Raw genomic sequence first — 14,766 nt, 5'->3', positions numbered from 1 at the left:
TGGCCAAGCCAGTGTGGGGATGCTGCCCCAGGAGTGCAGGAAAACCTGAATCACTGCACAGATCCAATCACTTTAGCCACATTTTACTTGCTCCTAGGGCTTTGGATGGGTAGGAAGAAAGACCAGTTCAGAGTTGGAAGACCAATTATCTTCATGGGGATTTGGTTAAATGGATTAGATATAATATAATGCAGTGGTTCTCAAAGTGTGGTTCCAAGACCAGCAGCATCAGCATTGCCTGGAAACTTGTTGGAAATGCAAACTTTTGGGCCTGCCCCCAGACCTATTAAATCAGGAACTCTGGGGGTAGGACCCAGCAATCTGTATTTTAATCTCCCTTCCACATGATTCCTGTGTAAAGGCTGAGAACCACTGCTATAGGAGAATGGAGAGAGAACCAGTTTGAGCCAAGAGATCTGTGTTCCAGTTTTCACTACAGTAGCCACTTTACTTCCCTGGACCTAAGTGTCTTCTTCATCTGTAAAATGAAGACATTGTCAGTGCCTTTTAAAAAAAAAAATACCATGTAGTTCTAGGTTATCCTGAAAAAAGAAAAATTTAGATCTATGTAATGAAATACTTCAGAGCTATGAGACAGAGTAATTGAGGTGGGTTGATAGAGTTGGATATAAACCCAACTCCCAGACCCTTTCTTGTCACAGATTATCTGCCATTTCCTTGCTATCTTTCCATTAAGTTAACATATTGCTCATTCTTTGTTCTACCATAATTTGCATTCTAAAAAGGAAATCTTTACTAGATGTGATCATTTGCAAGAAATATGTAAGAAATTGCTTGAGATATACTTCACTGACTGAGAATCATGACACCACACAGTCGAACAATCCAAGAATAAAACATTGACTTCTCCCTGCCATGCTATGTTTTCCTTTGAATTATGACTCACTAACCCTGGACAGAGCAGCAGAACTCAGAGAGTCCATATTGTCCATTCTCAGAGATAGGCTGTGAATTCCAGGGCACATTTTCAAGCCAAGACACCTTAGATTCCCAGAGCCGGGCTTTATCTCTACCTCTCAGTCTGGGTCCACTCAGAGGTACTTGGGAAACAATTATGAAAAGGTTGTAAAGTTGCCATGTGCAGACTGCCAGAACTTTTGCTCTCCTTTTCCTATATGTTAATTGCTGTAGATGAAGAAATTAGATAAAGTTCAGTGAAAAGTGGGGAGCCACAATAGAGATACATTAAGGATTTTTTTCAAAATGCTAATGACTTCCACAACAGCTTCATGCTGCTAAGAGCTGAGAGACTGAATGTTGCCGCTGGAAGGTCTTAGAGCAGTCTCAAGAGACTAGACCACCTGGCTGACTGCCTTAGATCCCTTTTAGCATTGACTTTGGAGCTTCATTATCCCTTTGAAAAGGGACTCTTTCGTCTCCCTAGCCCTGCACAAAATTCACAATCCCTCCTTGCCCCCCTCTTTTAAGCTGTTACCTAAAGCACATTAGAGGCAGGAAAAAAATGACTCATTTTCAGAGCATTGTGTCTAGTAATGATAAGGCATAGGTAACAGCCGCAGCCAAGAGGAACAACCTTTCTTGGGTTTGAATGGAAGACATGCTTTATTTCAAAGAGTAGTCACAGTGAAAAACAAACAAACAAATAAACAAACACCCCTGTCATTTAAAGACAGATAGTGGGAAGAGAACTAAAACCAATAAGAAACCTATTATGCGCCAGATGTTCTGTATATGATCATCCCTAGTCCTCATAGCAGCCCTGTAAGGTAAGGATATGATTATTCTCACCTCATAGAGAGACTAAGTTAACTTTCCCAAGGAACTAAACCCATCTATCACTTATGAACCAGGATTTGAACCCTGAGCTCTGGTCTTGTCTGATTTCAAAGTTTATCCCATTACCACTAGAACACACAACGTCAAGTACTATCCATTGTTGTTGTTCTTGTAAAATGTACTTTCTCCAAGAAGCTGAAATTGTTTCTAAGAAGCTTACCTAAGAGAAAACAAAGTGAGTCACATGGAATGGGAGTATATTAGTTAAGTAAATACTTGCTGTTATAACAGATAAAAATTTATAATGGCTTAACACAATAGAAGTTTATTTCTCACCTGTGTGAAGTCCTGCCAGAGGTGGATGAGGGTGTGTGTGGTGGGGTTAAAGGTTCAGTAAGTCAGATTGCCATTTTTCGTCTTTACACTTGACATCCACAGTTGCCCTGGTTGGCCACATGCAACCAGCAGAACAATGAGGAGCGGGGGTGGAGGGGTGAATGGGCAGGGAGTGAGGTTCATACAGGAGATTTTTATAGGCCAGGCCTGGAAGTGGAATACTTCACTTCTGCCCACATCCCATTGGCCCAAACTCAGGCATATAACGCCACCTGATTGCAAAGCAAGGCTGAGAAATTGGCTGCATGCAGAGTAGGGAAGGGAGGTGAGTTTGGTGGACAGCCAAAGAGTCGCAGTCTCATTGTCAGGAGGCAGAGTGAGAGTTTGGGATGAGCAAATCCCATAGGGTAAGTGACTTAGAGTGACTGATGTGAATAGAATCTAACTTTTGGGTGTCTAGTTGTTTTTAATAAATTAACTCTTAGAATAATGATAAATGCCTTGGCCGTTCCTCAAAAACCTTTTGCTGTTTGCAGTAGATGACGGATGTCTAGAAAATACCCCTGACACAGCAGAGTTCAGTCGAGAATTCCAGTTGCACCAGCATCTTTATGATCCAGAACATGACTACCCAGGCCTGGGCAAGTGGGTAAGTTCAATCATAGTTACTAGTAGATTTTATACTTTGGTGCTCTAAAAGGTACTGATGGCAGAGATGAGCAATGTGGGTGGGGAGAGAGAAGAAAAATTGTTTAGAGGCTGATTTTTCAGAAATCTTTGGTTGAGAGGGACTTTATATAATCACATTCCAAACTACACTTATATGTCTAGAGTACAATATACCAGCTTATCTGAAGAGCTGATGACCTGAACTGATTTCATCAGCTATAGTCTCCAGAGCCTTCTACTCCAGTCTACTCTACAGCCTAGGTCATAACACATCCTAAAGTCTCACCAGTATTTCACAAAGCTGTTATAGGAAGCATATAATTTAAAAAAAAAGTGAGAAAATTTGCAAACGTTATCTCTAGACTGAGGGAGATGACCTCTGCAGAACCAAGGAAAACTGATGCCAGAAGCTTAGAAACAGATGTATGTAATTGAGTTATGAAAAGAGAAGAAAAAGTCCAAAATGTGTAGCATTGAACTTGCTGTCAATATCAGGCAAGAATCTATAAATGCCAGTTCAGGAAATTGTTTATAAGCACTTAGAAAGAGAAATCATGACCATTTGGCACAGGTTTGCTAAAAACAAGTTTTAGTCAAACTAATTATATTCTACTTGCCAGCATTATTCATTTATTTGCCAGCTTAATGAAGAAAATGAAGTAAGCATGGTGCATTTGGACGTCAGCAAAGTATTTGATGAGATCTTTCATGATCTCTTATCGGAAGAGATGGCAAGATATAGCCCAGGCAAGAGAACATCACCAAAAGGGAGCTTGTTAAAGAGTCCACGCCAATAGGGAGAGAGATTTCACATGGTATCCTGCATGTCCACAGTTTTATAAATGTTTGTAATAAAAAATATATAGAACGTGTACTCATCAGATTCTCAAAGGATGACACAAAGTTGGACGGGCTAGCACTGAGCGACAGAGTTAGGATTCAAGATGAATTTTATAGGCTAGAACAATGAGTCAAATAAGATATTGTTTAAATGGGAATGTATCTATTTCCCTGTGGTTGGGCCTGTGTAATCAAATGTGACAAAAATGGAAACATAGGCACTTGGAAAGGGAAATGTTTCCAAGCGTTAATTCACATATCAAGATGGTCAACACATCTGTGGAATGAGTGAATAAATGAATAAATGAGCAGATATTCCTAACTGCCTAAGCCCTTCTAAAGCTATCGATCCCTTCTCAACTCATTACTGGCAACTGACTTTGCTTCTTGCTTTACTAAGAATGTTGTCTCAGGACTAAACTCTCCCTTCCTTTTACACTGTTTTAGAGAGAGGTGTTCCTCTTCACTATTTGATCATTTTCATTTTTTTTCGTCATCATGCTTAACACTGCACTGAGTTGATTTAACATGCAGCCTTCAACATGCACACATTTCCTGTCTTAAAACAACAAAGCAACAACACCCTTAAGTTAATTTTGCTTCCTCCAATATGGATTATTCTATTTCTCTTTTGTTTCAGAAACAGTTCTGTTTGGAAGAATTGGCTTATGAAGCCATTTTGAATCCTACTAGTAGAGTTTGAACATGTTGAATTACATAGGCAAACATCTCTAGGTTCTTGAATAGGAGACTGCAATCGTGAAAGGCTTCTATAAAGGAAGTTATTATGTTGGCATAATAGTAATAGAGGGGACTAAAGGCAGGAAAAAAATATAGGAAGTATTTCCAGTTGTGAAGGCTGTGAACATAGTGAATTTAAGTGCATCTCACCAACGTGATGAGAATCTAAGACTTTTCAAAGGAGGCCAGGGAACTAACTGACTAGAATTGGAATATGACATAAATATAGAATGAGGAGGAAAGAAGAGATATCACGTTTATGTGAAGTGGGTAGTACAAACTTTTTCTCTAGGGAATCTTAAAGAAAAAAGGAATGAAGACGAGAAGGAGGTAGGAAGGAAAGAAGGGAGCAGAGAGAGGGAGGGAGAGAGTAGAAGATCACAGAGGAGCACTGGGAAGGAATCTGCAAGAGATGAGCAAAAGTATTGCCAAACAGAAGCAAGGGATGGATTCAACAAAGTAGAAAATATGGAGCTTTCTTCGTTCCAGGCACTGTGCTATGTGCTCAAGATGCGATAGTCATCAAGACATGGTACTGATCTTCAAAGAGCTTACAGTCTTCTGGTTGAGAAGTGCATGACAATAAAATGAACCCAACTTAGCACTGTTCAGCCACGTGTTCTAGCTGTACCATGAGCATCAGGTGTGATTTACTGGGAAAGATGGAAAATAAATGTAGAGGAAGATCCAGGACTGAGGACTCCCATGGCCAACTGTACAAGAGCCATTGAGGGAGTCAATATTGCTAAAAAGAGCAGCATTGAGATCTAAAGTTGAGAGGGTACCTGGCATAATCGGTGGGCTAGAAATGAGCCAAAGGAAGCAGGAAGGAGACTGAGAAAAGTGAGTCAGGGCAGAGACCCACCTGGGGAAGCAGGAGAGATGGCAACTTCTCTCTCACCAATTTTCCTTGCCTGTTCTTCAGAACCTTTCAAGATCTCGCTCATCAAGTTCCACTTACACTCAGCACTCCAATAAGAGGCCAACCACCATCTTTCATTCTCTCTTTGCATCCTTTAAATACCGATTTTTTTCCCCTCAGTTATTCTCTGTCTACGTCAGCACTCAAGAGTAGAAGTTAGGACTAAGTGTAAAAAAGAAGTACGATTACAGATCAGTGACCAAGGACCAATGTTTACACATCTTTATCATCTGCAATGATGTGTTTGTTTAAACTAAAATTTCCTCCATTCATTTTCTCATTACCACCTAGCAGTAAAACTTGGTTTGCTTGATTTTCACATGGAAGTGTGAATTGAGTATGTCTTGCTTTTCTAAGCTGGGTCTATAAGCCTTCCTCAGTGTTTATATAGAATGATGATGGCCTCAAGCTCATCTTAAAGTCAACCATCCTTTAAGTTAACAAAGCAGTTATCTTTCACATACAAGACCCTGATTTCTTATTTTCTAATAATATTTCCCTGATTTTGACATCAGCTAGAGCTTAGCTGGGTGATTTTAGCAGTGATTCGTATATTTAGCAGTGATTCTTAGCAGTGATTCGCATATAAATATCAATGTCTGTCTTATATCCTGCATTTGTATCTTTGTTAATGCATCCAGAAACATTTATTAAATGCAAATTATATGCTTTCTGGGCCTGTGTTAGGTGATGGGAATACAAAGATGAATAGTAGTTCTATTTTGTAATATGCTAAGAGATAGCAATATTTAGCATGTATTGTGTACCAGACACTATGCTTAATACTTTACATGAATTATCTCATTCAATCTGCCCATTCCTATTACTATCATTTTACAGATGAGAAAATACAGGCTTAGGGAGTTTGGATAGGCTGCCCAACACCACAGAGCTGATGACTGGCAGAGCTGGGATTGGAACCAGACCATCTGTTTTCAAGAGTTCTTTAAAATCTGGATAAATTCCTTATCTTTTCATGGCTCATCGCTCAGAATGTGTCCCGTACAGCAGTCCTATCAGGCCCTATCTGAGACTAGTTGCCTTTCAGACAGTGTGCGTTCCCACAGCATTGAGTGGCCAAGACCGAAGGCTGGCTGCTGTAGATGCCACTCCCCACCACCCTTCACATGTTAATTGCCGAGTGTTACTCACAGGAAAAAGTTGTCTTGACAGCAAATATTTCTCTTTTCCAAGTACTTATCACATCTTTTCATCACCAGCTCAGGCAATTAAAGGCTCTTCTTTAAATGGAAGCAGCTGATCATGGCCAGAGCCTGAGCCAGGGGAGAAATGAGAGACAAGTACCCTCTCTGCCTTTCTTTGCCTTCCATGACCTCAACATGTCTAAAGAGTTTAGTGCTCTTCAGTCAATATCTATCTCATGTTTCCATGTGATTAGATGAGTTATGCCTTTCTGAGATGTTCTTAGGGTTTCTTATCAGGAGGCACACGATGCCAGTTTGTCCCAGAATTGGTGGGGACCTGGTTAAAGTAGTGTCTGCCTGTTTTTTTCCTAGTGTAAAATTACCATTTTTGCTTTTCAAATTAATAATTAATCTGTGGGGAGATACTTTGAGACTATTTGAATATTCTGTCCCCATTAACTTTTAACCATCAATTTTCATATCCATTGATGATACTCACCAGAATCAGTTACAACTGCAGTAGTTTTTTAATGGTGATTTTCTTACTCTGTTCTTTATGCATTTCTTGATTGGCATTTTGCTCTAAGCAAGACTTTCCTCTGTTCTATTTATTCATTCATCTATCATCTATCATCAATCTATCTACAATTGTGTTTAATATCAGTATGGATATGTCTATACCTGTTATTATTTTGGTGTTCAAACTGTCCTAGATTTAGCCAGTGGGAGTCTCTGCAAGCTGGCTTTTCTTTCCTTTTGGCATGTCCCATCATTTTTTGAGGACTTCCTTTACTTCCTGGCCCAATTAGATATTCCAACTTCATTCATCCTGTACTTTCTCTGCTCTAGCCCTGGAATCAGACATTTCTCCAAGAAGCTTCCCTGGTTCCATTTAGGAATGGAATTTGAAACCAACATCTGGGCAGTTGTCCAGAATCTTGATGGCACAATGGAAAGCCCTTTTCATGAACTCGAACCTGCTACTCACATGGGGAACAGGCTCGCCACTCCTCACTCCCTACCCCATCAACAAGGAACGAGTGTCAGGAGAGGAGGCTGGTTTCTTCTCATTCATTTTGTGTACTTCTTTTACCCACACGATACCTGGCAATCGCTGCCTTTAAATCCCTATACAGCAAGACTAATCTGGAATGCCCCGGCCACTTTCATGCAAGGGTAGGACAGCATCATGCTGCTAATCTTAACCCTCACTCTTAGGGAAACACAGGGACCATCTTCGAGAGGACGACTTCTCAGACCTCTTGTGTTTCCTTTTGAATGAAGGCTCTTATGGGTATAATCTACCCCACCACCTGCTAAAGGAGAGTAATTAAAATGATGGTGCCTCCGTCCTGCTGATGGCACAGTGAAACACTGTCATAGCTGATTGGCCGTCCCACCCAGTGGCACCAACTCTCAGGTCCTGTGCACCCCCTCCTGCTCAGGCCGCTGAACGTGGAGGAGCACTTGAAGAAGTTTCTGTCCTCGTTCCCTTTCCCCAGTCCCCTTCCCCAGCTCTGGCATGAACTCTCAGGACATTCTCTTTGCATCAGGAATTGTTACATTCCAGAAGGGCAACTACAGATGACAGGAATGAGCCTCACAGTGATATCCTCTTCAAGTGAATGATCTACGTGTCTGCCTCTCCCCGCTTCTGATATATATGTGTATTTTTTTTAACTGAGGTAACATTGGTTTATAACATTATGTAAATTTCAGTGTATAACATTATAATTCGATATTGTATACACTATAGCATACTCACCACCAAAAGTCTAGTTTCCAACCATTGCCATACAGTTGACCCCCTTAATCCATTTTGCCTTCCCTCTACCCCCTTCCTCTCCAGTAACCACTAATCTGTTGTCTTCTTCTATGAGTTTGTTTTGTTGTTTGTTAGTTATTTTTAAAATATATTCCGCATACGAATGAAATGACATATTTGCCTTTTCCCTACCAGACTTATTTTGCTTAGCAAAATACCCTCAAGGTCTAGCATTGTGGTTGCGAATGGCAAGATTTTGCTTGATATTAAATTGATTAGCTCCCCAAGTGAGCATGAGGTGGAGGCTGTGGCCAGTCTTGGCCTTTCGGCAGCAGAGGCTCCTTCTCTCCCTGGCACAGCTTCCCTGCATAGTTGAGGTTGGGCAAGAGATTATGCATTATAAATTGTGGGTAAGGTAGATTTTAATGAATGTGAAAATTATGGAGCTCATTCTTGGCATTTGTCATTTTCATTTCCAAATCTATCATTAAAAAAGAAATCTTTTTATCCAGACCGTTCAGGGGATACAAGTGTTGTTCTTTACCAAAACTCTGTCGTCTCCTCTTTTTTATATCAATGTCAGATCAATTTTATTTAGAATAAGATGAATCACCTCAGTATCTATGATTTCCCTTCTGACTAAAAATCAAATAAAAAACCCAACACAAGTAAAGCTCCCCAATTCCCCTTCTCCCATTCTGCCTCCAGGTTAAGTGTCTGTCTTTTATAATCCCAACAGAAGGGAAATCTGTTGAGCATGTGTCTGATATTCTAGAGCTCATTTAAGTCCATTATGTGTTTGAAATATAGCAATATGTGGAAACACTTATACAAACTGTGGTAACGGATCCCGTTTTTCCTCCCAACATAACTTTCCTTCTGCCAAGAAGTTTTTTGGCAGTTTTTAAAAGGTTCGCTCCATTAAAAATGTTATAGACCAAATGGTTTTCCGATTGTCTTGACTGGGTGCACCGACTGAAGCCACAGGAGGAAAGGTCGCAGAAGAGTGTTTCATTTATTTACCTAGAGGATTGCTTTTAATAGTAAGACACTACTCTGGAGAACAATTTATGTATACAACGCTCATAAAAAGGGAGTTAGATATAAAATTAAAGTGAGATGAAATTGTTTGTTTTAAACAGCTGTTCAAAGTGAGGAGACGGGTTTCCAACGCCTCTTGTGTTTTAGAATGTCGCATTTTCCTATTTATATGATTGTCGATGACACTGATGTGCCTCAGGGCATTGCAGAGAACTTTATTAAAAGCTGCACAACCACCAGCTTTTCCCTTGCGGTCTGTCTTTCTGACATGACATTCCTTTCATCTAGTTTTGTTTCCAAAATATGTATATGCAAATATCCAGGGGACACAACAAGTGTTGCTTTTAAAATAGATGTTCACCAAATTTGATCCATACTTCTGCATTTGTTTTCTTTTCTCCCTACTCTAGAACAAGAAACTCCTTTACGAGAAGATGAAGGGAGGACAGAGACGAAAGCGGAGGGTAATGCGCAACTGGCGGGATTGTTGTTGGGATGCCTGAAGCTTCTGAGTGGGGCACTTGACAAGCTGTAATTTTCAGTTGTTAGAATGTAGCAGAATCTTTTCACCTGCAGTCCTGGGAGGGCAGGACAGTGGTCCCGTGCGACAAGGGCCATGCCCAGAAAGTCTGCCCTTGGTTTCTGAGATGGCTTTCTCAGGCTTTTGCAAGTGCTGTTTAGTGGAATGCCAAGTTGCGTGGTGATTCCATCACCTCTATTGTACACAGGAAATACACATTGTATCTCTTGCATAGGTGTGAAGAATGCAGGGAGTACATGGGGATATGTCTTTCCTCAAAGGGTTTGTAGGTCACTGGAGGAAATTGCTCACACATCAATTATATAAATGCACAAGACGGGATGTGATGAACAGTGTGCTCCAGGCAATAATTTTGAAGGAATATGGGCACAGAAGATGAGATGAACAAAACTCATTCCTCCTATATACCGTTTTTCTTGGCCTAGCCAGATTAATTATAAAAAAAAATCCACTAGATCAATTATATTTGTTTGCTGACCTCTGAATTTACTTCAGGCTTTGTTACCCATCCCAGGGCTCCCCAGGGTGGGATGTCTGTCTGAGTGCTTCACTTAGGTGCTACAGAGTTGCCTCATGTAAAGCTGATTGTCGAATTTGCTTTGGGTTTCCCATGCATTTGATGGCAGTGGAACTTAATGAGTGATCACTTTCCATTCTGCTAATTCACTGTTGCCTTCCTACGCAGAAGTGCCTGGCCATAGGCCAGCTTTTTCTCATCAGATAGAGAAAAAGTTAAGATCCTTCTCTTACATAGCATAGTGCTGCCAGATTATAACCATTTTAGTTAAAATATACAAACCAAACCTTATACCCAAAGCTACCAACTATTTATTTAGAATAGCAAGTACCGGGATTCTGACAAAATTTGGGACTCTGGACAGTGGTCATTGTGGTCATGCTGAATAGTTTTGCCGAGTCCTGTCAGAGAGTGCTTTTAGAGGTGTGAATTTTCTAGACTCAGTATTAATTCTCAGATCCTTGCAACAGAGAGTTATAAGCTTCTGTGCTGCCTGAGAAAATAAAGAAGACCCACAGCCAGTTTTCTATGTGAGATGTAGTTCTGACATTTGGAAACATCTAATTTGGGAGAGTTAATGGGATTATTAGGGGTTTTTCTTGGGTGATTACAGTTTCCATTGGCAGATGGTGGCAGGAAGGGTCTGAAGGGTGTAATGTGGTCTTGATAGAACATCAAGAAATTCTATTCCAGGAGCTCAGAGCACACATAATTTACCAGTAAGATGGCTTGAATATCTCCCCATGGTGCAACAAGGACATTTTCAAAAAAGACCAGTGATAGACCCAAAATGAGTAACTTGGCACAGAACTTTAATTGTCTCTACTGCCTGGCTCACCATTCCTTCTGCCCTGACTTGAGTAATGACTGTGGGTCACGATTTAGGTTCAGTGATGAGACCAAAGTTTTACCAAAACTCCGAATTCTGGCTAGGACACATGTTATAAAGGTTTTACTTTGGACTCAACTTCTTCCTCATAGGAAAAGCTTAGAATTTATGAAAATTAGGGTCACTTCGACCCAGAGGCATCAAGTTCTTTCTATTCTCAGGCATCTACAAAGACCCATGCTCCTGCCATATACCAGGGGCCTCTCAGGACTGAAGGAGAAGCAGAACCTGCCTCCCTGTCGTCAGGCCTCAGAGGGTGTTCCCGTCTTAATTGAAGGCTTTAACCACCACCCCAAGTGCATGGATCAGTATAAAGAATTTATGGGCTTTTTTAGTGGGGAAAAATCAAGGCATTCTCCAATGAAGCTCAGCATGTGCTGTGGGTTTCCAGAGGACACCAAAAGCAAGGATCACAGCCCAGTGGTTCTTCCCATTGTGAATGGGACTAGTGTTTGCTGTGTCACCTAGCCAGTCTCTCACCCAAGGGAGAAGATAACTATATAAGTGTCTCAAGTTCTTCAGAAGATAGTTAAAACCAAGTACGTTTTATAGTAGTGCTTTTAAGTTAGGATTCAATATAGTAGTTAAAACATCTATCAAAAAAGTCCAACTGACTGCTCCTTTAACTCTCTCATTAATTTACTTCCCCTCCCCTCCAATCTTTGTCATGTTCTGGGTCTGGGCAGAAGGACTATCTTCCATAAAAGTCCCTCGCCAAGAAGATTCTCCCCAAAGTTATAGCCGAGCCCCAGGTAGTTTTATGTAACTTCCTATACTTGCTCAAATCCAATTGAATTCCTGGTTGCTTCATGAGTGAAAGGTTAACTCACTTTTAAATGACTTTGCAAACTTTTTAACTCTTAAGATAGATCTTGTTAATATTTGCAATCTACTGTTTATTTAAAGAGGTTATCAAACTTTTATCTAATGAACGGGAACATCTCATGCCCTTTTTAATATATTAGAATTTTCAGAATAAGTATTATGACTAAAAAAGTCAAAATATTTATGATACTGAATACACTTTTTCAGTCCACACTTGCTCCACCTATGCAAAGATTCTGGTATGATTTCCTGGGGTAGGCCAGGCCATTATAGTTGACAATCCCTGATATAAAAGTATGTTAGTTGTTTTAAACATTTTAGATTCTTTCCTAGCAAAGTCTTCTGTGATATATCACTTTTCAGATCTATGAGGACATTGCATATTTTGTAATTCTTAACTTGTTTGTGACATATTTTTGCAGAGTAAGTTGTGCCTTTCATGATTCATTACCTGTCGGAATGTGGAAGGACATTTACCAATACTAATCTCAGGTTCCATTCCTTCTCTTTGGAGAATGTCTGCTCGCCCTTCTAAAGGGCATACCATGTTCCATGGGCAAGAGAGATCCACCTTCGAACTGTCCCCTTGGGGACTTTTTATCCAGTAGGATCGCTAATCATTTGTACCTACAGCTTTCTTATATTTTTGTTCAGTTATTGGAAGGCAACTTCAATAAACACATGTTTCAAAACTTTGAAATTTTTCTGCTTGCTGCTATGTTGTAAAGCTGCAATTACTAGTTCAAATCCAAACCTCAAAAAATAGATACGTATTCGAGAAGGAATGGAAAAACTTTGACTCATTCAGAATTCCAACAGATGAAAGAGATTTCAGACTATGGAGTCTTGAGTCAAAAATAAAGGAGGCTTCCATATAACCTTCTCCTTTTTCTTCAGTTTTTCAATTTGACTGAGGGAAGGTGGAAATAACTGTTAGAGCCCTGATGAATCCACTTTAGTAGAATAATGGCATGAAAGAATCAACACAACAATAGGATGATCTGTGTCTGTAGATGCTAATTTCTACTTGGCCCTGCTCTGTCATCTTAAGAACATTCTTCATGAAGTAAAACAATTTAATTCATTTCAGATTCTCTTCCTCACCTAAATAAGGCTGTAGAATAACAGTTCTCTTTCATATGGGACTTGCAAATCTAAGTTGATAGTGAGAGCATGTTAGCAGATTCGCATCAAATCTTTGTGCCAAAAAGGTGGGGGATGTATTATATTCAATAGGAACTTTACAGCCGTGTAAAAGACACACCTAGACATATCTGTCAGTCAGACAACATTTCTCTGACTACTGAGGTATCGGTTAATGCCCTGGAGTAGTCATTTGTCAGGTGGTAGGTATCACTAGGTTACCTTGTAGTTAACCTAGTAGGGAGGAAATGATTCTTGTTCACTTATTTTGTGGGATGTCTGTATCCGATGTTCAGGGATAATGCCAAACCATATATATTTTTTCAGAGCATCAACCCATATCTGCAAGGACAGAGACTGGACAACGTTGTCGCAAAGAAGTCAGTCCCTCATTTTTCAGATGAGGATAAGGACCCAGAGTAAAATGAAGATGCTGGGTGGGCACCCACACCACCTGTTAGTTCTTGGCATTGCTTACGTGCATGTTATTAGTGTCCCCGTGAATGGCAGCATGTTCCTCATTTAGACAAGTATGGTGGAAAAGCAGCTTTATCTCGATATTGTTATTGTCCTTCACAGAGATATCTCCGCTTTCTGCTAAATTAGAATACAAGATTTTTTTTTTAAATGCGAATCTGCAATGACCGTTAAAGATAAAGTGTATATGTCAACAACAGTAAAAAGCAAGCCTATGAATAAAATGTTCTCAGATTTCTTGTAGTTTAGAATGGTGCTTTGGGCTGCACTGTTTGGGCCATGTCTATAAAAAGCTGGCATTTGGTTTTGATGATGATGTTCATCAACGCCCAGCCCTGGGCATTGTAATAGGCCAATAAAGAAGATTGTATTTGAGAGGAAGAGCTGACACATTTCACTTGGCTGCATCTTAATAAATGTGTATGCAAGCATTGGTGTGGGAAGTTGTTTTATTTAGAGCATGATAAAAATAATATCTTTGTTACTAGAATACGAGCTTATTTGATTGAATAATACTGTGAAGTAAATGGGGCTATATTATTATCTCCATTTTACAGATGGTAGGACTGAGACTCGGCTTCCTCAGAAAGCTGAAAGTGGTATAGCCTATAATAATGACTAAAGTCCTCCGAGTTCAAGTTATTTTGTTTATTCAGTAAATACTGGGTTTCTGCTGTATGCCATGCCCAGGGCTGGGCTTTCAGGGTGCACGGGGGACCCAGGCTTAAACCAGCAGGGTAAGGCCCTCAGGCAGCAGAGCGTGTAACCCAGATCTCAAAGTGTCTTTCTGTGAGTCCCAGGTACATCAGTCACAGAAAGACACTTTGAGATCTGGGTTACACGCTCTGAAGTGTGGAATGGTGGGTGCAGGAGCAGTGGCCTGCGTGTTTTGGAAGAGATATGAAATTTTCTTTCAGCCATGTTCTCCCAAGTCAGAGAAACGGTTCACTGAAAGGCCGGCAGGAATCAGTTCACTGGTGAGATTATTTCTGTGCCATTTATAAGTCCTCACTCTAACGGAGACCTCAGTTTCAGGCTTTGATATCACTGGCCTCAGTTTCCTGTCTACGAAAGGGAGACAACAGTGAGAAAACACTCAGGGAAAAAGATCATTCTTGATTTTAATTTTAATGAGTGTACATTGTCTAAATGTCAGA

At 40.3% G+C, this 14,766-nt stretch overlaps 1 protein-coding gene across 2 annotated transcripts in view; it reads left to right on the top strand.

Moving 5' to 3' along the window:
- SCG5 (secretogranin V) overlaps positions 1–13,984 on the top strand; it is a 52,094-nt gene extending 38,110 nt beyond the window's left edge. The window contains exons 3-5 of one of the 2 annotated variants that reach the window (XM_011354865.2): positions 2,634–2,743; positions 9,628–9,681; positions 13,460–13,984. In XM_011354865.2, coding sequence (XP_011353167.1) covers positions 2,634–2,743; positions 9,628–9,681; positions 13,460–13,555 — 260 coding nt within the window. In that variant the 3' untranslated portion in view covers positions 13,556–13,984. Of the gene's footprint in view, positions 1–2,630; positions 2,744–9,627; positions 9,682–13,459 lie in introns of both variants that reach the window. The other variant, XM_011354864.2, reaches the window with a different exon arrangement.
- The last annotated feature ends 782 nt before the right edge of the window (positions 13,985–14,766 follow it).

Source organism: Pteropus vampyrus, unplaced genomic scaffold (assembly GCF_000151845.1).
Source record: "Pteropus vampyrus isolate Shadow unplaced genomic scaffold, Pvam_2.0 Scaffold19, whole genome shotgun sequence".
In the NCBI taxonomy this organism is placed as follows: domain Eukaryota; kingdom Metazoa; phylum Chordata; class Mammalia; order Chiroptera; family Pteropodidae; genus Pteropus; species Pteropus vampyrus.
This window is presented reverse-complemented; position numbering and strand designations above follow the sequence as displayed.